Here is a 22,002-nt window from a genome sequence, read left to right as displayed (position 1 = left end):
AAAGGCCTTCACTTTTTCTGAGAGCAGTGTTAGAGCCACAAAGTTGTAACAATGAGAAATTCCATCCTATTGTTAGAACTTTTCCAAGTCCATTGTATTTTCATTAAAATTATTTATACTAAAGTTTAAGCTTAAAGTTACACAGAGCAGTATACAGTAAAAACCAACATGAGGTCTGCCAGTGTGCCCTGCCTTGCTTCATTTTTTGCATATTCACAGACCTGCAAACTTCAACACAAAGATAGGACAAAAAAGCCAGGTGTGAGTATCATATATTGTCAGAATCACAGACATAACTTCAAACAAGCCATAAAGTCTGAGATTTGTCTGCTTCATCGTGTGAGTTTTAATTAGTAAGTGTTATTTAATGAAGTCCTTTCCTTTAAATAATCACCAAAGGACAGAGCATCTTAAAGAAACTCTACCCTTCCTACATTCCTCCCTAGCACAGCCTTTTATTATTTTGCATAGTTTTCTAATGCTTGCAGATAATGGAGGCTAGCAGTTAGATATGTAAACTTCTACTTCGTGGTAATGTAGTAAACTTATGCCCATCGATCTTGGGGCCATAGCTTTTGATTTATTCTAAAAAGTTGGTATCAATCACCTTTGCTACTGCTACTTTCTCCTTGAAGGGAAATGAATCCAGAGGAATCCTGAGGGATGCACTGCAATCTCTTTTCTCTTCACATGAGGTACCCTGAAAAATAAAATTTAATGTAGAAAAATATTTAACGTATATACCACAGAAGAGTACTGTCACCAACCTATCTTTTTGAATAGGGTCAACATTCAGCAATTTCCAAGTTGGCATCTATTATTCAGGTGTCTTAGTGGGTACAGCACTCTTCCAGAGCGGAAGATCATGGAAGATGACTTTTGATTAAAAATACAAATTCTTTCTATTTGTCTCAGTGAAGTATGGAAAACCATGAGCTTACTGTGCTCTCTCAACCTGAAGATCACGTACCAAGCAGAAGGGTGGCTTCTTTTCTGCCAGAGCCATGCACAGCTCTGGCAGACTGTACTTGATATAATGGAAGATGAGGGGCTTTTCGGGTTGCTGGGCAGAGCCCAGTGACAGAGTCTGGCTCTCTTCATATGAGCCCTTCACTGAAAACAAGAAGTCTTTTTCTAAAGAAAAAGGATGAAATATATACAGAGAACATAATGGTTATGATCACAGAAATAGAACATTAAACAGTCATTTAGAAGTAGTTCTTTTTATATAAAAGCCATTCAGCAATGCTTAAAAGTTCCTAGACTATCTTTATCCAAACAGGAAATATTACAGGAAACGAAACAAAACAAAACAAAAGAGCTTGTAAAAAAGCATTAGCTGTTTTGGAAACTCAGACCTGTAGGAAAACTGGGCAAAATGTAAACTGCTGAGACAGAATAATGTATTTACTTCCATTTTACAGCGCTAATAAGATTCATGCTCTAATTGCAAATCCCAGTTTTAATAGATAGTTAGCATAGAACAGACACAGCATGGACACAGACAAACCATCCAACACCTGTGCTTATTACACAATACTATTTACACAATAATATTATACAATATTACAAGATACTGTGTTTTTTTCCATCTCAGTTTCATCATAGTAGTGTGCTTAAGAGAGAGAGAGGTAGACCTATACAGAAATGCAGCATGCTTGAAGAGTTGCTTGGACTACTTTTGCTAAGCCCAGTGTTGTCCCAAGTCATAACTTAACTAAGGTGATACCCATCCTACTATCATAGGGACATTTAGGATTCCTATAAGGACAAAGAAGGGAAATTACTGGATAAGACAGTGACAAAAAAAGTTCTGAAATATCCAAATGGTTTATACTTCACGGAGTTTAAAACCCAGTCACCACGTTTCCTTTTTTTTGTATTGCATTTTTTGATGTTAATAAAAAATGTCAAACATATTTTTGTTTCTAGTTTAAAGTCTAACCTGAAGCTTCTTTCTTCATCTGTTTATTGTCTATCAGAACTTCCAAGCAGGAAATTTCACGAGACTGCAGAAGGGATGAATGATGAGACAATTAAATATCCAAAATGTGCGACACCTGAGTCACTTCACTGCTATTTATTTCTGGCCACCTAGGTTTCTGGGGTCTGAAGAACAGTCCACTTTGTGTTTGGTAGGCTTGTAAGAGAAAGATTTTGGCACTCTGATGGTGTGCTGGGGTTTCAGCTGAAAGAAAAATGGCTGTGGCAGTGTGGTCTGTCTGCAGGGACAGGGCTGGGAAGGGAGAGGATATAACCAAGGAAGGAACAGGAGCATGCTGAGGATTCCTGAGGGTGAATTGATAGGCCAGTCAAATCCACATCATCCAAGATACGGACGGCTGTGAGAGAGTCCCTAGAGCAGTCCCCAGAAGGGATGACACAAAGGCAGTAAGCCAATGAAAGAGCACTTCAGGCTTTGCCAAGAAGCTTGCCATCAGCTGTTAATAGAGGACGTATCTGTGGATATCCCCAGTGACTGTGTTCACTCTTTCCAAATACATACTCCCCCACAGAGCCACACAGGCAGACAGCTGCCAGTGTCTGACCCCCTTCAGCTCTACCTGCAGTGAGATGTTGGGGCACCTCCCACATTCATCCCTCCCAACACTAGTAGGAAAATGAACACAGCAGAAAAGAGAAATAGTTTAAAATTACCACTAATACACCATTATTGACAAGACTTTCAGGAGGAACCGGACTGAAAGACAGAAAAAAAATGCAATCAGAACTAATATGTACTAAATACCTCTTTAAATGAACAGCAGGAATAACATTTTCCTTAAAGGTTGTCTCATCTAGCACAGTCTGTAATAGGTCACTGATTTTTTTTTTTCTGTTTTCAAAGACATCTGAAATATGGTTTTCTTATATATATTTTTTTATGGTAATGAATAGTAAGAAATATTTAGCACACTTGTTGCAGTTCTTAGTATCTTTCTCCCTCCTCCAGGAAATATCAGAATAAATTAGCATCCAGGATGATTCTTGGTAGATAAGGAACAGAGTGTTTTTGCCAATATGCAGCTAACTTGGTAAACACTATCTGTGGCTGTGATGCTATTTTAAACTACATTAAACCCTAGCACATGTTTTACAGTTCTTCAGTTCCATATGGATTTTACTCACATGCTCTCTGATGCAAATTCAACCTCCAGCAGCTCTTGTGTCTGTAAAAGATTAATTCATTTTAAGCATTCAAATTAATTTTCTTTCTTGCTAACTATGCTTGCTAATGATTATTTGGGCTCCTGAAATAGCTCTCAAAGTCTAATTTTCCTGTTTTAGGGTATGCTCAGATGATTGAAAGCAATTGAGTTAAAGTGATTTTGGAAGGTATTCTCCCTCCTCAGACTGCCTGTGCTTGTCCATTAAGTAGTGAGGCAGAATACAATGATCACACAGGGAATCCCCAGTCCTAAGTCTGCCAGAAGTGTTGGCTTAAAACTGTCTTTGGCTTTTTTGGGTAATGCTATCAGAGGACTGATAGTCTTGGATAGCACCGGGCATTCTCGATTCTTCTGATGGGAAGGGTTCCCATAACAAGGATAATACATTGACCAACTACTAAACGAGTTTATAGACTTCCTGCCGATATTACCTCTGTGTAAGCTGAATACCAATACTTACCAATAAGAAAAGTCAGTGAAACAGCATATCTACAAAAACATCTAAATTGGACATCCTTGTTGATGTCATCTTATATGTATTCAGACAGACTAAAGCAATGAAATACAGCAGATGGCCATCTACCAGCTTTAACATCTCAGCACGAATCTTTGTGTTATATTTAGGAATGCATGAAAAATTTACAGGCCAGGTTATCAGTTTTTAACTGAGCACTCCAACATCTGTGTCAGCATATGCCAAAACTCATAAGTGCTGGTCCCAGGAAAAGAAATTCTGACAGGAAAACTTTGCTCAGTGGTGATGGGATCTTCTATCTCCAGCAAAATCTATTAGAGCAATAGAGTCAAGAAAGAGGAAAAAAGGGAACTCTGCTGCCAAAAAAAAAATCCTACTAAGAGGGCGGAGGAGCTAGCAAAAACCTTCAGCATGACGTCCAACAGAAGGAGCACTTTGCATTCTATTGAACTAGGTTTGAATGGTATTTTTCAGATTAATAAAGTACAAATGAATATGAAATAAACCCTCCCACCTACAATTGCTTTACAATAAGTTATTTAGGAGGTAACAGCAAAACTACGTTCCTTTTCTGTGGCCACGGCTACTTTATTTCTCACCTCTGGATTTAATCGAAATGTCAAGCGAACAGTTTCTCCAAGCTGTATTTTAGCAACATCAAAGAGGACAGTGAAGAGGAGGTCATCTTTAGTGATTGCATTTTCATCATAGACTTTCAGTTCAAGAACATTCTGTGAATAGAGGTAGAGGATTAAGAACATTTCTATTTGGAGACCTTATGGAGGAATGAGATGATGTGCTCAGAGATTTAAGGAAGACAGAGAACGGGGAGACATGAGAGAGCATGGTCAACTTTTCATCTACATAGAGCTGAATAAAAATATTCAGAATCTTAAAATAGTTGAGTTTGCTGATAATTTTCCCCCGCAGAGTAATTTAAATGACAAAGGCTAGCAGAACCATTGAACGCACAGGTCCCATGTTGGGAAACACGATCAACCTCTAGCTTGATTTGAGGTCACCATTTTTCCCCGAACTGTAGGAAATCACCCAGTGGCCAAGACTTTATTATTATTATTGAGGAAAAAATATATATGAATATACAAATGTGTGTGTGTGTATCTTTGGATATAAGCAGTGATTAAAATACATTAAGGAAGAGCCATATAACTACTGAATTATGACATAATTATATCCTGTAAATTATTAATCAGATCACACATGGAGCTAATTACCAAGCAATCTGCGGAAATGGATATCTTTTTTTTTAAATTGGCAAAAAACATCCACAGAAGCAGCAGAACAAAGGCCTATTTCCACTGGATTTCATCCTGCACCTCTCAACCTTCTGATCCTTCCTGTCATGGCAGGGAGCTTCTCCTCTCCCTCCTCTGCCACCCATGGTCTGGCCTGGCAGGAGGGGACGCAGCTCCACCAGGGGCTTCTTGCAGCTGCACGCCAGCTGGCTCAGAGGTGCCTCCCACAGTGGTGAGCAAAGTAACGTGAGCAGCTGTTTTCCCGGTGGGGAAACAATTCAGGCCCCAATAGGCAGCTCATTTTCATGAAAATTACAAGGACCTTTTATCTCAGAGGTTGCTCCTTATCTGTCAGATTCAAGTGAAATTTGCCAACGGGTTTGATGATTATCACACTGATGGGCCCACAATCTCACACACAAACACATCCGCAAGAAGTGTGATCGCATGAGCTTTGTTGCCTTAAAAGTTGAGAATAAATCACATAAACTCAAAAGTCAACTGAATATACAAATGGTCTTAAAGAAAGATGAACCAGTTCCAAGTATTCTGGGAAATATCGACATCTAACCTTTCTGGAAGAAGCTGGTAAGTGAGAGATGGCAAGTGTTAGCAAATTTCAGTTTGCAGTTTGATGTCAGAAGACAGAAAGGCTGCTCTCCTTTAAGGGCACAAGTGTAAACGCATTACACTGTGGTTCAAACAGAAAAAATTATCCTCAGTGCAGAGAGGGTCATCCGTGGAGCTCTGAATTTCTTTCCACCACCTTGCTAAGAAAAACAGACTGACAAGAAGCAGAGAAAAGCAGCCACAGCAATTAGGTTCACAGGCTGAAGAATATAAGAGGATGAGAAATATATATATCACAGAAATATATATTACAGTAATAGATACATCTATTATTGCAGCAGACTGTCCTTATTTGGCTAAAATGGTGGACATTTTCTAGTGTTGAAGGCAGAAGGGCCTCTGGGTGGTTCCCTGCTCCTGACAGAGGACATGAAGGCACCAGGTGCCTTGTGAAAGCGCTGGCAGAGACACACCATCCGGAGTTGACCCTCAGAGGGACTGGAGGCTGCCAACTTGGTGGTGGAGAGGCCGCCTGCCCCGTGCAGCAGCCTGGGGAAGCCCATCCTCACAGGCGGTGATCTGTCAGAAGTTCACCAGAACAGATCCCTTCCAATAAACTCACCAGTTCCTGACAGGAAACAGCGGAACATCAAAATGTTTTTATATTCCATGGTGACAGTGTATTGTGCGATTTTACTGAGCTCTAGCTCCCACAATTTGGCAAGATGAATTCCTGAACTATACACATGACAAGTGAGAAGAAAATAAGCAGAGCACCAGACTCTGGCTCTGCTCAGAAGGCAAGGAGCAGAGTAATTCCAGTGTATGCAGAGAAAACCATGAGAGCCTTAACTTGGTCTTTTGAACTCAGACAGCAGTGAGGTTGCAGTGGCAGACATGCCAGCGTGTGTTGTTGTCCAGAATTCCCAGAATATGTTTGTGCAGCCCACACATAAGTGACATCAGCCACTACCATACTGCTGCTGCTGCTCACCAAAAATTGCTGGGGCTACTGCCATATGTCCTGCCACAAATTTACTGCAGAGTAAACATAAGTCCTTGCAGGACTGGTTCAAGTAGCTTCCTGCGGCCACTGGCCGTGACATGGTTTTTTGGCTATTACATATGGTATCGCAATTTTGAAATACTTGTCATACACAAGCCATTGCAAAGTGCTAATGTTCTGGTGCAAGAGGTACAGAGCAGTGGGTGTTTGCTCTCATGCTAAAATGTTCATGCCTTGCCTTCTGCTTTCCTGCTAAACCTGAAGGGCTTGGTGAAATTGTGCCTCAGCGGTGTTTTGAAAGAAGCTGGACTTTTTTTGGTCTGCAAGGAAAACACTGGACTTAGGCCACAGACCAGTAGACGTGCTGAAGCTGAAAAAGTGTATGAAACAGGACCAGCACCACCTCACCTGGCAGAACTGAGCCTGAGGCTCATGCATAGGCAACTTCCGCGGACAAAGGAAAGAGGTATTGTTGACTGAAGACCCTGTGGTGGAGCTGTTCTGAGTGTCCTGTTGGCATTGATGATAAGACAGGTGGGGGAATGGCCTGCTGATTTGGCACCTGGTGGAACTGCAGTTCACCTGCTCTGTCAGCAGCACCAGGAACTGAAGGGTGCAAGTCTTAAAACAAGGTTTGATAGGCTGTAAGCCAACCTTTCTTCATGCCTAGGGCTATCTTAAGCTCTCACATTTATCACCATCGTAAAAACTTAGCTGGCCTTCTGCAAACTTGAAAATTTTGTTTTGTTTGCCTTTTTTTTTTTTTTTTAAGTTGAGGTAATTCCAAAGAAATAGTAAAAAAAAAAAAAAAAAGCACTCAGGCTTGCTTTCATTACTTAGTTCATATGTGTCTGTCTTATGCTCTTCAGTCTACTCTGAAATTCTCACCTTTACTCTTCAAAAAAAAGGAAAAATAATAAAAGAGAAAAAGTGAAAAGCAGTAGAACATTATATGAATAGTTGTGAAATATCTCATCTATCTACTACACAACACAAAAATAAAATTTAATTTTGCTGCTGCATGCTACTGCACATTCCCTTACCCACCATCCCTCCAGTCTCTCGCACATAGCTATTTTTATGGTACCCTACATATGGATCACAAAATGAGATCTCCGCCCAAATAGAAAAACAAATACACTCTGCATCTTACTTTTACTTGGCTCTGGATCCTGAAGCAAAATGTTTCATTCCAGATTGGGTCTTTGCAGTTCTTGATGGTTTTGGTCCGGACAGTCTCAGAGGAAGCAGTAGGCAAGGACAGGCTTACATAGCAGTCAGTTTGACTAACTGTATTAAAAAAGATATATTGTAACTAACATATTACGATAAAAATCTTAGAACATAAGCTTATAGCACTGCATAGATGGTAAGCTGCAAAAAGGAGATACTGTTTTTATTACTTTTTCTAAACATTCTTACTCAACAACCCTCACTACTACTTGTTCTGTCAAGCGGGTTGAAGCTCTGGTCATTAATGGAGATTCAGAGAAGCTAATATCCTAATATATCGATACGTCCTAATATCCAATTATCCCAGTAAAAGGAACTGGTGAGGAAAAAAAAGAAAAAAAAAAGCGCTATTTCTATTTAACATATTGATATGTCCCCAGTTTGTTGAGACCCTGAAGTGAAGAGTATGGCAGGACTCACTCCCTCTGCACTCTTGTTCACTCTTACCAGCCCTCCAATTTGGAGCAAGTCTGCTATCCTAGGTTCTGTACATTGCTCTGTACTCATGTTTAACACAACAGACATTTCTTTTGTCTGCTGGGCAACCACAGTTGTCTCTAATGTCTCCAACCTTTAGAACTCATTTTGTAATCACAGTAGCAGGTCATATTTGGTGTAATATGAGACAGTTTGGGACTATGGGATACATCCTGAGAGGCAGCGTGACCAAGCAGGTAACCTGCTGGAAAAGGTCTCATGACATGTTGGCTCCAATCCCAGCTCTGTTCCAGGCTGCTAGGTCATTGCAGGCAATTGCTTCCATTTAAATTAATCTTCTCTATCTGCATTTTCCCATCAATACAACAGTGATAATGATCATTTCCTCTTTTGTAACTTGCTTTGACATCCCATGATTAAAAGCATCACACACAAAAAATAACTACTATTATTATTACCAGATGACCCACAAGAAAAGAGCACCTTATCAGTAATTATGTTTTTCTTTCTCTGTCAGTCTTTGGTTCTCATTCCACACTTTCTTTAAACTTGTCGTATTACTCATGTGGCAATGAATAGGTATTGCTTAAAACAATTTCTGCAATCATGTTACATATGATTTATCTTTCAAGTCTTCTCATACAACCTGAATATGAAACATCTTCCAGTTTTTCAGCATGCATTTGATAGTTTCCACCTTACTGTCCACAGTGGAGAAGAAAAGACTTCACCATTACAAATACAGACCTCTATAATACTTGCAAGTAATATTAGGATAATTTAAACTCATTACTATAATTTTGAAATGCCAAATACATGTAATATACCTTTAGATAACAATTTATTGGTTAAGGAGGTCATAAAAGCATTTTTTAGCTGTCTTCCCCACAATATTTTCTACAAGTCTTCCATTGATTTTTAATAAGTGAAAAAGAGAATATTAACTTTGAATAGGTACATCCTCAGGCAGTGCGAGAGGAGAAGGTATGTGTGTTTCTGAGAATTTGTTCACTTGTGGTCTGGGAAATCTCTTTGTCATACATACTAGATAAGAAATTTGTTTGAAAAGATGGGCTTTAGATAGTTTCTTTATCAAAGAAGCCAGTGCTACACTCTTGACCTACATCTAGATAGAGCTGTGTTGGGAACTTTCTTCAATCTGTCATCCTCTCTGAACACAGTAGACCTGTAGCAAAAGTTACTCCAGTCTTTAACAAGGCTGTTCACCATTAATAAGAGCAAAACAAACTCCCACAGCCTGATGATCTACACTAACACCGGCTCAGTTAGTAACCAGTAAGGCCTCAGTCTCAACATAGCCCAAGACAAGAATGCAGATAAAGACATTTGAATATGAAAACAAGCAATTACAACTAGATCACTGCATGAAAAATAACAAATGATGCCACAAAACTATACTGCTGTTGGACTTATCAGATAACTTACAAACACAATGTAGATTTATATAACTATAGGACCAGATCCCAAATACATAATGCTAGATGTACGTGCAGGAGACTGAAATGTCTGCATACACTCCCAGCCATGGACAAGAACAAGTGGATGCCCAGTGTCTTCCAGGTTCTAGCTCTCTTCCACTCACTTGCCACCTCAATCTTTAAAGACTTAACTGTGACCAATTATTGAAATGAAACATATCCAGATTGAAGAGGACTGCCTTCATCAGCCTAGCATATGAGAAAGAGCTGAAGGAATTGAGTTTGCTAATTCAACAACAAAGAATGACAAAGAAGAGGGTAACAATCAGTTATGGAATGTCCAAATGAGTGTAAAAAAAGAGGACAATGATCAGTGTCTCTGCATGGCAAGGTGGAAATAAACAAAAGATGTAGTAGGAAAACTGTTCCAGCTCTAAAAGTGCTCTAGTAAGCTCTATTGAGAGCCTTTTTATACATTTTCTATGATTCATTTCAGACAGCACTCCTACTCAGATAATTTATCAGAGACAGATAAAGTAAATTTGATCGTGCTTCAGGAGAAGAGGACCAGTCTAGGTGAACCTACAAATGTATCATATGGAATCAGGACTTGCTGCCACGTGATGCCCATGTTTATGCTGGAAGGCAATAAACAGAATAATCATGGCATGATTATTATATATATCAATTATATTACATGGAAACCAACTAACCAGTCTCCCTCCCAGACTTGACTGTCCGGGAAGGAAGTGATAGAGAAATCCTTATACTGTACACGAGCCCAAGTGAAAAATTCCCAGATAATATCTGGATGATGGAAGGCCTCATTATTTGCAAAACTACTGCAAATGTCAGTGACAATTTTATGATCCAAATTTTGAACATACAGGGCATAACATAGACAGAAATTACAGTTTGTTTTTAGTTTATTTCCTCATTAGGTCTTGATTAAAAGTTTATATCAAAGCAATGGTTCATCCTGATGTATATACTATGCTTTGGATGTGTACCATGTGCACAATGGTACAATCAAGTCTTCACATTATATATATATCTTTTCTACAAAGACGTCACTGTCAGCTTCTTTTACATCAAAGTAAACCACTGATAAACACACAGCATCCAGACTGTCTTTTATCATAGGACTACAACTAATCCCCTTTTCACTGTTAAACTAAATTAGTTCACACTTCTGGCTGGAATCCTCCAGTTCTCCCAACTGATCTAGGAGTTTACAGCAACTTTTCTATGAATAAGAATGAATGAAAACATTAAGAATATATATGACTTACAAAAAACATTTTCACCCCAAAACTTTTCTTTCTCCGTTTTCTTCTTGAACAGAAAGGGAACGTGGGAGAGAAATGTTGTAAAGATTAGGCCTGGATAAATAGAAGATGAATACCTTTGCCAGGCAGACATTCAAAAAGATTGTCAATTTAATAGCATAATAGGATATAAGCACCATCTCCGACATTTGTGAGCGAATCTTTCTTTTAAACTTCACTGGCTACTATTGCAGCACTACTTCATTGCCTCTTACTGAGGATACAGCAAGACAAATTACCTGGGAGGGAAGCCATAGACTCATGTGGAAACCCTCACGTGCCTTTTCAGTGATGCAGACTAGCACTGCCATGTAAAAAAACCACTCTTCTTTACATTGGCCTCCCACATAATAGCAAATTACCTCAAGATTCTTGGCCATTATCTGTAAGGTAATCAATGGCCTCAATTCAGCAAAAAGTTTGGCTGAAGTTCCTCTCTGGAGAACATCACTGATAAAAGTCCTCAAGGGCAAGGTTTTCCCTGGCACTGCTTCAGGACAAGCCTCCACAGGGACTCTGACATCCCACAAGCCCTATCACATTGCTCTTCTAGCAAAAGGCTCACCTCAGCAGCATGCTTCATCTCATGCCTGTGAAGGAGCGCTAAGAGCACGCATACATAAAACAAAGCTGCTCTCTGCTCAGCATGTACGGGAAGGAGTGAATCACTGATTACAGTATCAGTCACATTGCTTAATGCACAACTGGATAATCTGCAGATACTGTTGTCTTGATGAAACCGGAGCAATCAGGACTGAATTAGAACAGATTCTACGGGATCTTTAATAGTACGTAAGAAAATCTGTTGGTAGTCAATGAAAAAGAAAAAAAAGTATTTTTCACATTAAAATACTGAAGGCAGGAAGTTGTACCTTCTTCTCCTCCTCAAAGGACTATCTCAAATATCTTGAAGCAAGTCCTGCAATGAGTAAATATGTGTATCAATCTTCATGTTCTTTATGAACTTCTCGGAATGTGCCACATAACAACTAATAGTACATCTGCTGATATTCTATTTGTGGTCACTGTTCAGTGTCAAAGTATACTTTGGTCTTAAATGCAATACACTACTGTGCAATAGTAAGCAGGATACAGAGTAAAAATATGATCATTATCAAAGATGGTCAAAAATGCCAAGGTACAATAACTTTTAAGAAGACGTGGGAGATGGTAAGCGTGGGAAAAGGCACTGCTCAGCTTAGCTTCATAAGGACTGAGAAGGCATTACACAACTCAGCCCAAAGAAATTTGTAAATACAGAATGCCTATTCAGAAATCAGAACACATATGGCATTGCTATTATCTGTTGATAACCCCTGAAGTTGCCTGCATATATTTGAAAGAAACTGAATGCTAGTCTTGTGCTGTGTTATTTATTAGCACAGCACTTCATGAAACATATCTCAGCTCTTGCACAGATGTCTATCCAAGTTTGCTGGAACTTTCCAAGCACAAACATGAGCTTGTCATGTTTGAAACAAAGTCATGTTCTGAGCAGTGTGCCACAGCCTATAGCTCTGCAATCCAAGTGGCGGAGAAAGAATGAAGGGCCATGAAGCTCTGTATAGAACTGTGTCTTCTCAAAACACATGGTTTGGTTCTACATTGCTGCCATCATCACCTACTCATTCCAGCCTCTCTTCTCCACCCGAGCTTCTCCCTTGTTCATTTCCATTGCCTCCACCCTCTTCCAACCTGTTTTAAAACAGGTTTTGAGATTTAAAAAATTATAAAACATTTAAAAGCCCATTTCAACCATTCATTAGATAGGTATTTCCTCTAAACAATAGGATAGTGAAGTCTACTAAGAGCATGTAGTACCACCGAAGACTTTTATAAGATCATCCCTGTTCAGTGAAAGACAACAGCTGCAGTACCACTTGTGCTGGTACAGTATTAGAGCATGATAGCTGCTCCCAGCTTTCGCCTTTGAGACAGGGATGAGCCTAGCACTTTTATCAAAGTTGACTCCTTTCACCAGTCCTTCAGACTCTAAACTGTTTATCCTCCTAATGCCCCTGCAAGGTGCCTAATACCCATTCTGCAGTCCTTACTTTAGAGATGAGGAACTAAGGTTCTGAGTAAAAACACCTTTTCCAAGGTTACACCACAAGTCTACAGCAAGTCATGAGGGAACGTTGTATATAATCACCTTTAACCACCAAAACAGCTTTCTATTCTTGCACACAGAAGGTACACAGAAGTCAGCATGGCTACAGGAAGATGCATGTGTGCTTACATAAAACCCATTGATACCTAGCAGTAGGCATTTCCACCTGCAAGGAGGTGCCCTGATCAGGATTCCTAAACAAATAACATTTTAGCGACCTCCTTGACTGTACATGTATATATGTATACATGTATATGTACATGTGTATACAGTACACTCCATCTTGGTGTTTCTACCAACAATTCACTAAGGGTCTGAGAAACAGGAAAGGGAAAGGCCTAGAAATAGTCTTCTGGACTAGAAAATAATATGTGTGATCAGAGGGAAACTGGTTTTTGCACATAGTTAGATGGTAGCTGTGAACTGAAGAAGAGTGGGAGCAGAGTTGGATGATGAGTGAAAGAAAACAATGGGAAGATTTAATAGAAGGGAACAGAGGTTGTTAACAACTGCAACTGTAAAGTTGATTCAGACAATATTCATTAAGATCACCCATCCATTTGTTCTTCATATTATTAACCGTGGCTGTTACTTTTCTATGAGAAACATCGGTCAGGACCAGAGCTCCATTTTGCCAGGTGCAATTAGTAGTTATGCAATTAGACCTTGATCCTGATCTGAACAGCTTTCAATTACAGTAAGAAAAGCCTTGCTTCGGGTATGACATCACAGGGAGGAGTTTCTGGTGATCAGCAATTGCTTCTTTTGTGTGTTTTTATTTCAGTTTCTTAACTAATTAGGAAATCACTGTTTACAGGCCTTGTTGCAACTTTGTAGTTATCTACATAACTATTTCTCTGTCTTTGTTCATGTACAAGCATTGACCCATTGTCAAGCATTTCTCTTAGGCTGCCTTTAGGATTTCTCTCAATACAAACACAGCCCTCCTGAGGGGCTAGTAGCATAAGGAACCTATATGAGATGTCTTACAGGGGCAGCAATGCTCTTAATCATAGGACCATGTTTGAGCATTTCCCTCAACCACAGCAAAAGTCAGTGACAACGTTCATTTTAACAGAAGACTGATTTCACCCTAAGGCATTAGTGCTGGCTGGCTCACACTATCTGCCTGCCTGCCTCACACTACAGCTGCTGCTGGCCCCTCGCACTCATACTACAGGCAGTGGAAAGGGTAAGAAGCAGCGTATGCAGCTTGTTTAGCATGTCTTCAGTCATTCCTTTTCCTATCAAAGTTTCTTTTGGACAACACAGCAACTAAAGTCTCACTAGGGTGGTTTACCCAGGATTTAGATGATATGTGGAAAAAATAGTAACACTGCCTTTCAACTTTTAAAATCAATGATCAGTGCAGTATTATGAGTTTGTTACTGAAATGACACAGCAACAAGACACAGATTTAGCACTATAGCAAGATATAAAGACAAGTTTCATAATTTATCTAATGAAAACACTAATTTAGAATTAGGCTGTCACTTTAAAAATAAAAAATAAAAAAATGTATCACTTGGGCATTTCAGGAAACACTTTCTGGAACCTTGGACTTCGCTAAATGCAAAGTAGGGCAAGATGGTCTAGCAAATAGCCTCACTGAAAACAAGATCAACAATGAGGAATTTTCACAGTATGGGTCTAATTCTTGTTAGGTTGAAATGCAGTTGTACTTGGCTTGCAGCGAAGTCTTTCCAGAAAGAAATTCTTACATGTTAGAAATGCAGAGTCCTGCACAGAGGTGGCTTCAAAGGGGGCTGTGAAGAAATGAATGTGGGGACATGAGGATGAAGGCTCAGCTCTCTCTTTTAGAGATCTTGGCTGGTGGATCAGCCCTTGACAAACAAGACTTTTGCAACAACTGATCTCTTCCCACACATGGTGGTAGCTTCTGAAAGCCAAGCTCCACCACACCAACTGACAGAAAAAAACAAGGGAAGGTCACAGGAAGCCACTGGATGGAAGAACAAATTCAAGGCCTTTCAGTAGCAAAAGCCAAACTGATTTTGCCACTGCAAAGATGAGCATTTAAATAGTAGCAAAGGTTTTTGTGACAAGGAAACCAGAATCTGGACAAAAATTGTTGTTGGTACATAAAGATTACATTGGCTCAAGAAGAGACTAGAAGAGTGGCTGCATTCACAGACATGCCGTTTGGCCTGGGATAGCACCACATCTGAAGTGCTTGGAGGATGAGAGAACACTACACTGTTTCACCTTACCCTCATCCTCCTCCCTAGGCAGGTGCCTTTGGCTGCTCTCAGACTTCAGCAGGAGAGACCTTTGGTCTGATCCAGTGCAGCCATTCCTGTCCCTTGTGCACTTTGATGGGAACACAGGAATGTGGAGAGGCCATGGGCCTTGGCCTGTGACTCCTGTACCTGGTGGTTCCTGCTGGCTACAGTTCACAGCTAACTCTTCTCCCAACAGCAGCAGCAAGGCTGGCTCTTCTCTGCCAGGAGAAAACAGCCATGGCCATATATCTGCCCCTAGGAATGTGTCACAGCTCCCTGTTTTGCCTGTGCCTCAAGCCACCCTGTTTGGATGACGGGTGTTCAGACTTCGGGCAATTAAACACATTTATCCACACACTATCCTGTACAGCTGCAGAGAAATAGCACCATCCAGACAGTGAATCCAGATTCTGCTGGAGCAGCGGGTACATTTGTGACAGCCACAAAGCTTTCACGGTTTAAAAACAAGAGACAGCTTCAGCTGTGCAGCTTTTAATGCTAAGTTGTCTGCCAGTTCTGGAATAAATGCAAGGGTGCAATTGTCTTTGTGTGAGAAAGAACCCTAAATAATGTGTAGAAAAGGCCTTTTCAGGCCAGCCAGAAAATATCAGAATTTCTCTAGAAGGCATTTCTGCTGCCCAAGCAAGGCAAATAAGATTAAAAAAAATAATAATAATGTCCATAAATATTTAATGCAATATAAGCACCCCAAAGAATACTACTGAATCAGGAGCCAGACCTTGTGACATACAGATCTCTCGGGAGATCTGTGGGAGAGTGGTGTGGTGAAAAGTGTGCTTTAGTGTTTCTCCTCTCCAGAAGCATCTGCTGTAGGCCACTTCTGAGGACTACAGAAACAGATGAACCTTTGGACTGGTCTGGTATCACCATTATTACAACTTTTTATAGAAAAACTTTAGCTAAACTCAAATATGCCCAGAAATCGGGACACCATTGTCTTGGGAATTATGTGTACTACTTAGATTGTAGTTGCCTGATATCCTACATATGTTGGAGCAAATTCTTCTGATTCATGAGTAAGCCTTACTCATATCAGATTTCAACACACATTAGTAGCCTAATTCTTGTTATTATGCTCACACCACATACAAATATGACCTTTTGTTTGACACAAAAGGAAAAAGCTAGGAGATCATGATCATAGCTTATTGACATAGATATCCTGTAATATAAAAACAAATCCTCTATTATACAACTTGTGCAAGATCTAAGGAGGCAAAGATGCTGTGGATAGCAGCTCCTCTGCACAAAGGAGGACACTGGCTCTCCTTTAGCTGCACAGTGCCACAGAGCAAGAAAAGCAAAGCATACTTGTCTTTGACACACGGTCTTCCAAAAGCTACAATTTGGCCTAATCCGACTGACTCCATCAAAGCACAGATAGGTTTTGCAACTTGAACTATTTCTGTTCCCTCTTTCAACTCTGTCAGCAATTCCCTCTCTCTTAACAACTTTAAATTATACAAAAATAGTAAATAAAACAAATAACTATGAATGGGAAATATAGCCACTGTTCTCTGCTTTTTCTAAAATATGTTTTGTTTGAAATGTTTCAAATACTTACAAATATGAGTATATTTGTGAATTACATGAGAAATGCATTCCCACAAAAAGTATTTTCCAAAATAATAACTGAGCAAAGACTAATCCTAAGCCTGAAATTATTTGTAATTTTACTTAGAGATGCTAGTCTTAGTCTTTTGGATCTATAATGTAAAGAAAATATATATATATATTACTCGGTTTCAATTTGCTTTTTAACAGTGAATAATTTATCATTTATTGACCTTTAACAGCATACACTAGCCTTTTAAAATGGTGAGCAAAACCTTTGAGGTGAGTCCAATATTTTTCAGAAAGCCATGTGGTCTCCATGGAGGCAATTATTCTTGCTGAGTTCACTTGGGTTTACTTACTACGTAAAGGTACACATTCACTTCCTTCCCACTGCATTCCTGCCTTGTGTTTTCTCTCTGAGACAGATATTTGAGTTGTCCCATCAGCTTGGTTTGTCCTACATGAGTAACCACTGAGATTTTCTCTTTTCCACTCTCACCCACTACACCAAGCCCCCAGAAACATTTCAGTCATATTGTTTTTGCCTTGCAAGTCTGGTATTTCAAATACATTTCAGTAAACCATTCCCAGAAAAAGTTGTTTGACAATAAGCTATATAACGCCTTTTTTTTTTTTCTTTTTTAAAAATCAGAGATAGAAATATAGATGTGCCTGAATGTACTTCTACTGCCTGCAAAAGACGGACAGGTGATAGCAGAGCTCCACATATTACCCCACAGCCTGTAGCAGCCACTCATCATCAGTGCTGGCATTTTCATCCAGAAGCAGAGGCACAGCCTGCATCACAGCACGTCAGAAACTGTAACTGACACTTACTTGTTAGCAGTTAAGACACTTCACAGAATACCACAGTTGACTTTTGGTATTTCCATTAAGAGTAACACTTCTATAAACTGAAAGGTATTGTTTATAAAAGAGTGTGTTCTAAGAATAGCACATATTCAAATATGGAACAATATCTGAAACCATGGTGACGCTTTGTACACAGATACATGTTACCGTGTTCAGTTATCCTCACTGCTTTCAGAATTGAACTACTGGGAAGTGCAAAGAAAAACTGTGATACTCACAGAGATCTGCCTTTCTCAGATTTCTCATCCTTATGATTTTCACAGAGAGGGAGCTGCACGGACATTCTTCACTCTGCGGGAACATGACAAAACAATTACTCGCATAAACATTAGATTGTTTATGCTTCATAAATCATATCCTCCCGTAAATGTTTGTTGCAATTTTCAACACCATGCGACAAAATAGGAAGACTAGTTCTCCTGCCGTCTATCACTAAGAGGTCTTTAACTTTACTCTTTCTCATGAGGCTCTTTTAATGGTTAAGGGCAAGGGGGAAGAGCAGAGAGGATGAGGGGCCCCATTCCATGCTTTGAACACGTCTCCCACATGAAGACCATTGCAAGATTCTGTTCATTACTCTCCCCTCTTTTTGAAATGATAAACCTATAGATTTGTAGGGTTTCTTTAGCCAGTTTACATTTTCACTCTGTTTATTTGTTAAGCCATGGAGGTCCCACACTGGAGGTCTCTGAGCCCTTCGCTGGTTTCAATGAACTCTTTTGCTAACACATATCCCTGTTATGCAGAAATGCTCTGTAATTTCCATTTTACAGCTAGTGAAGATGGGCACAGAATGATTAAATAACTCATTTATAGTCAGAGAGCAAGTTAATTTCAGAGCTGAGGAGAGGACAGAGCATGAGACTTTCTGGAGCCCAACAGAGAGTTTTGGGGCTTCCCCTGCCTATGTTCCACCAAAAGAGAAGAGAAAAAATAAATAAATTCACAGACCAAGATTTTCTTGGGTGTCAGCCATGCACAAATGTCAAACTAGTTCTATCTTTGTGTCCATGATTAACTACTGTTGTTAGTCTGTGTCTCTCCTATGTAAACCACTACCAGGTGGTTGCTAGCACAGCTACATAGGCACAGCAAACGACAATACTCATAGCTGACAAATGCTGCACTGAGAAAGATCCCAACACGCTTGCATCAAACCACAGTTTCAGCCCAGGTCCTCAGCAAACTTCTGTGAGAAACCTCAGACTTATTCCCAGCCCCTGCATGGGTCATCCAATGCAGCTGAACTTCTCTCCACCACCAAAAATGCCTCCGCAGGGATGTTAGTACCGGCAAAGCCGTCAGTCTGCCTGACATAAGTAAATACATGCAGAAAGTTGGACTAACAGCTCCTGAATCCTATTCTAGGCACTAGAATCCCAGTCACAAACCCACCCCAGGTCATGTTCAGCTTCTAATGAATTTTGGTCTGAATTTCTTACCTCACGAGCACTCCAGTAGGATCCCATTGTGCTCCCAGCTGCATACAAGTCAGATACAGGTGTCACGTTAGTGTTAGAGGCAACAGCTGGCAGTGACTCATGAAGTACCTCTGCAAACTTTAAGGAGGCACCTGTTGAGCACCAAGTGGCTTATCTGTGCCCCACCTTCTTTATTGCCTGAAAGGGAAAGTATGAAGAGAGAAGGGGAGGGAATTTGCTGAGTTTATTTGATAGCTAAACACCACAGGTGTGTGTTGGAGGAAGGCTGTACACACCAAGATGCTTAGAGCTATTAGCAAATCAAGATTAAGGAGTGATAGTGTACAGCACTTGCATAGATACCTATGACCTGGCAGTCTAACAATGCACAAATCAGAGAAGATAGCAGTAGATATGTGTAGGCTGAAGGAAAACAGCAGCTCAACAGTAATTCAATCAAAAGTCAAAGGCATTGTGGACAAAACTTTTAAAGATTCTGCATTTCAACCAAATTTTATTTACTTTCCTAGGGTAGAGTTACACGCTGGTAGATTTTTCCCCGCTTTCATGTGTGTACTTGTTCAGTTTGATTATATGTTTTCCTTCTTTCAGGACTCACAAACAAGCAAAAAAAAAAAAAAAGAAAAAAAAAAAGTAAACCAAGACAAAAAGAACACATTTTCCTCCAAATTTGGGCATACATTCATTCATCTTAAATGCTAATGTCTAGTTGTTTTCAACACGATGCAGTGTAATTAAATTGATATAAAAATGACAACTTTTTTTTCTTTTTTTCTGGCAGAAAACTGCAACAGCAGATATGCAGGTGCATAGCCCTTCCATGTATCCCGCTACTGACATGCCTAGATATCTGGTATGAAATCACCATTTGAGGTCTGCTGGAGCTGATGCTGTATTCTCACAAAATGGTGGTAGTACCCATCACCTGTGTTCCCCTTCTACACGCATCAGGAAAATGCACAACAAAAAACCTCAATCCTGTACAACATTCCACCAAAAGCATTCTGTGTGGTAAGAGATCTTCAGCATTGTAATAACATTCCTTAAATCCTAATTTCTTCTATTGGCCTGTCTGCAACAGTCATTCCCAAAATCAAATCATCCTACTTTGTACAGTACGAAATAAGCATTACCAAGCTCAATAATCAGGTAAACCAAGTAAATGCACGAAAAGGTGCTGTATCAGACAAGCAGCCTTGGCTGTTTGTTCAAAGCTGAGAAACTTGATCAGGAAGTGGGTAAGCCTGGACTGTTTTGTTAGCTTCTGCAGTGGCTGAGCTGTTGTCTCCTGAGCCTTCCCCTGGGAAAGTCTGACTTGAATAGTTCAAGGAAAGAAAAACTCTGGGCCAGTCTCCAGGCCTCTATCCCCTCCTCCTGAGGATCTCTTAAATTCAGTGGAAGTTCCCCCCACAGTAAGCACTGGAGAGCATAGATGGAGCTTGAGGGATCCCATCCTAGACACTGGCTAGCAAGTGCCTCTGCTAGAAGAGGGCCTAGTGGTAAGGCCCAGGACAGGTACCTGGGACACATCTAGCGTGAGCCTACAGAACAGGAAAAATCCAGTAACAGAAAACACAATGACAATGTCCAAGAAACTACTGTTTCTGTTTTGGGTCACGTTTTCTGATATTTTAGGGTACATCTCAAATTCCGTTAATAGACATGCAGAAGGTGTAGCAGGCTGTAGGAGGTACCCTTAGGTCCATTTTCTAAGGAATGTGTATTTTCTAACTAGCCTGAGGCTGGTAAAACCAGGAAGGAGCAGGTGCTCACCATTTACCATCAAAATTTCCTGAGGTAAAATCAAGCAGAGTATCTAACAGGGTAAACTTCTAACAAAAGAAAAAAAAAAAAAGGCAACAGCTGAAAAATGAAATTGAACCAGGGTACCCCAGGAGCCCACAGACTTGACAAAGCTGATACAACACTCAGATCTTTGCAGTAACAGGACAACTCTCACAAACATGATGAGACCCTCCCTGGTAGGCACTGAAGATTCAAACATGATGCCCATTTTGACAGTTTGGGTTCCTTATTTTGAGCTTATCAGTGGCTTTTTAGACAGAACATCAGACAGGATTTAAGATAAGGGTGAAAATATCTACATGTCTTGCTGGTAAATGCGTGTAGAGAAAAGCCTCTTCTATAGCTCTTGCCTATTTCTTTTAGGCCAGGCTACACAAAGAGGTAAGAGACTCTCCTGACTCTCATCCTGGCTGGCCAGCTGCCAGCTACTGTCCGTTTCACAACCCTTTTGTGGGTCTAGGACCAAAATAACCAGCTCCAATTCTAGAAAAGACTAAAGACCAATTATCTTTCCCCAGTAATTTGCCTCTGAGGAAAAATTCATATCAAAAACAAACTACACTTCCCTCTATAGTGGTCTTTTCTTGATTGTTGTGTGTTTCAGTAGATTCCTTTCTCTGAGCAGCTGAGCTTTTTTTTTTTTTTAAGCAAAACAGTTAATATTTTTTTTTCATAATATCTAAACAACTGCCCAAAGGGGGGAGAGGATTTACTTATGAAATTTCTTGTTAGCTGAAGTGGAAGAAATATAAGATATTTATTCTCTTATATATAAACACGCATGTGCAGTGATGGTTGATCAACATCCATGATTTGGCAGACAAGCTCTCACTTCTTTGGAATGACACACAACCATTTCCTGTTCCTGTTACAAACTGGTCTCCTGGACAGCTTGAAGAGGAGTTCTGCTTTTTGTTTATGGATTGCTCATCAGGTTGCCTTCATCATGTGTGTACGCACATCATTTAGTGCATTCCCAGGAAATGCTTTGGACACCTCTTCATCTGTTCTTTGGTAATCGCGCTGGTTGTTTGA

General features: G+C 40.0%; 1 protein-coding gene across 6 annotated transcripts in view; it reads right to left on the bottom strand.

Annotated features, from left to right (window-relative positions):
• The window catches only part of LOC310900117 (cytosolic phospholipase A2 epsilon-like), a 30,873-nt gene extending 11,532 nt beyond the window's left edge, over positions 1-19,341 (bottom strand). For 2 of the 6 annotated variants that reach the window (XM_083837560.1, XM_083837565.1), the window contains exons 1-9: positions 19,010-19,051; positions 17,938-18,010; positions 7,631-7,767; positions 4,245-4,376; positions 3,130-3,170; positions 2,659-2,701; positions 1,946-2,009; positions 971-1,134; positions 608-700 (exon numbers count right to left, since the gene is read on the bottom strand). In XM_083837560.1, coding sequence (XP_083693686.1) covers positions 608-700; positions 971-1,134; positions 1,946-2,009; positions 2,659-2,701; positions 3,130-3,170; positions 4,245-4,376; positions 7,631-7,767; positions 17,938-18,010; positions 19,010-19,048 — 786 coding nt within the window. In that variant the 5' untranslated portion in view covers positions 19,049-19,051. Of the gene's footprint in view, positions 1-607; positions 701-970; positions 1,135-1,945; positions 2,010-2,658; positions 2,702-3,129; positions 3,171-4,244; positions 4,377-7,630; positions 7,768-17,937; positions 18,011-18,670; positions 18,879-18,919; positions 18,968-19,009; positions 19,052-19,114; positions 19,137-19,161 lie in introns of those variants that run through there. The other 4 variants (XM_083837562.1, XM_083837563.1, XM_083837561.1 and 1 more) reach the window with 4 other exon arrangements.
• Positions 19,342-22,002: the final 2,661 nt, after the last annotated feature.

This window comes from Anser anser, assembly GCF_964211835.1.
Source record: "Anser anser genome assembly, chromosome: 5".
NCBI lineage: Eukaryota > Metazoa > Chordata > Aves > Anseriformes > Anatidae > Anser > Anser anser.
This window is presented reverse-complemented; position numbering and strand designations above follow the sequence as displayed.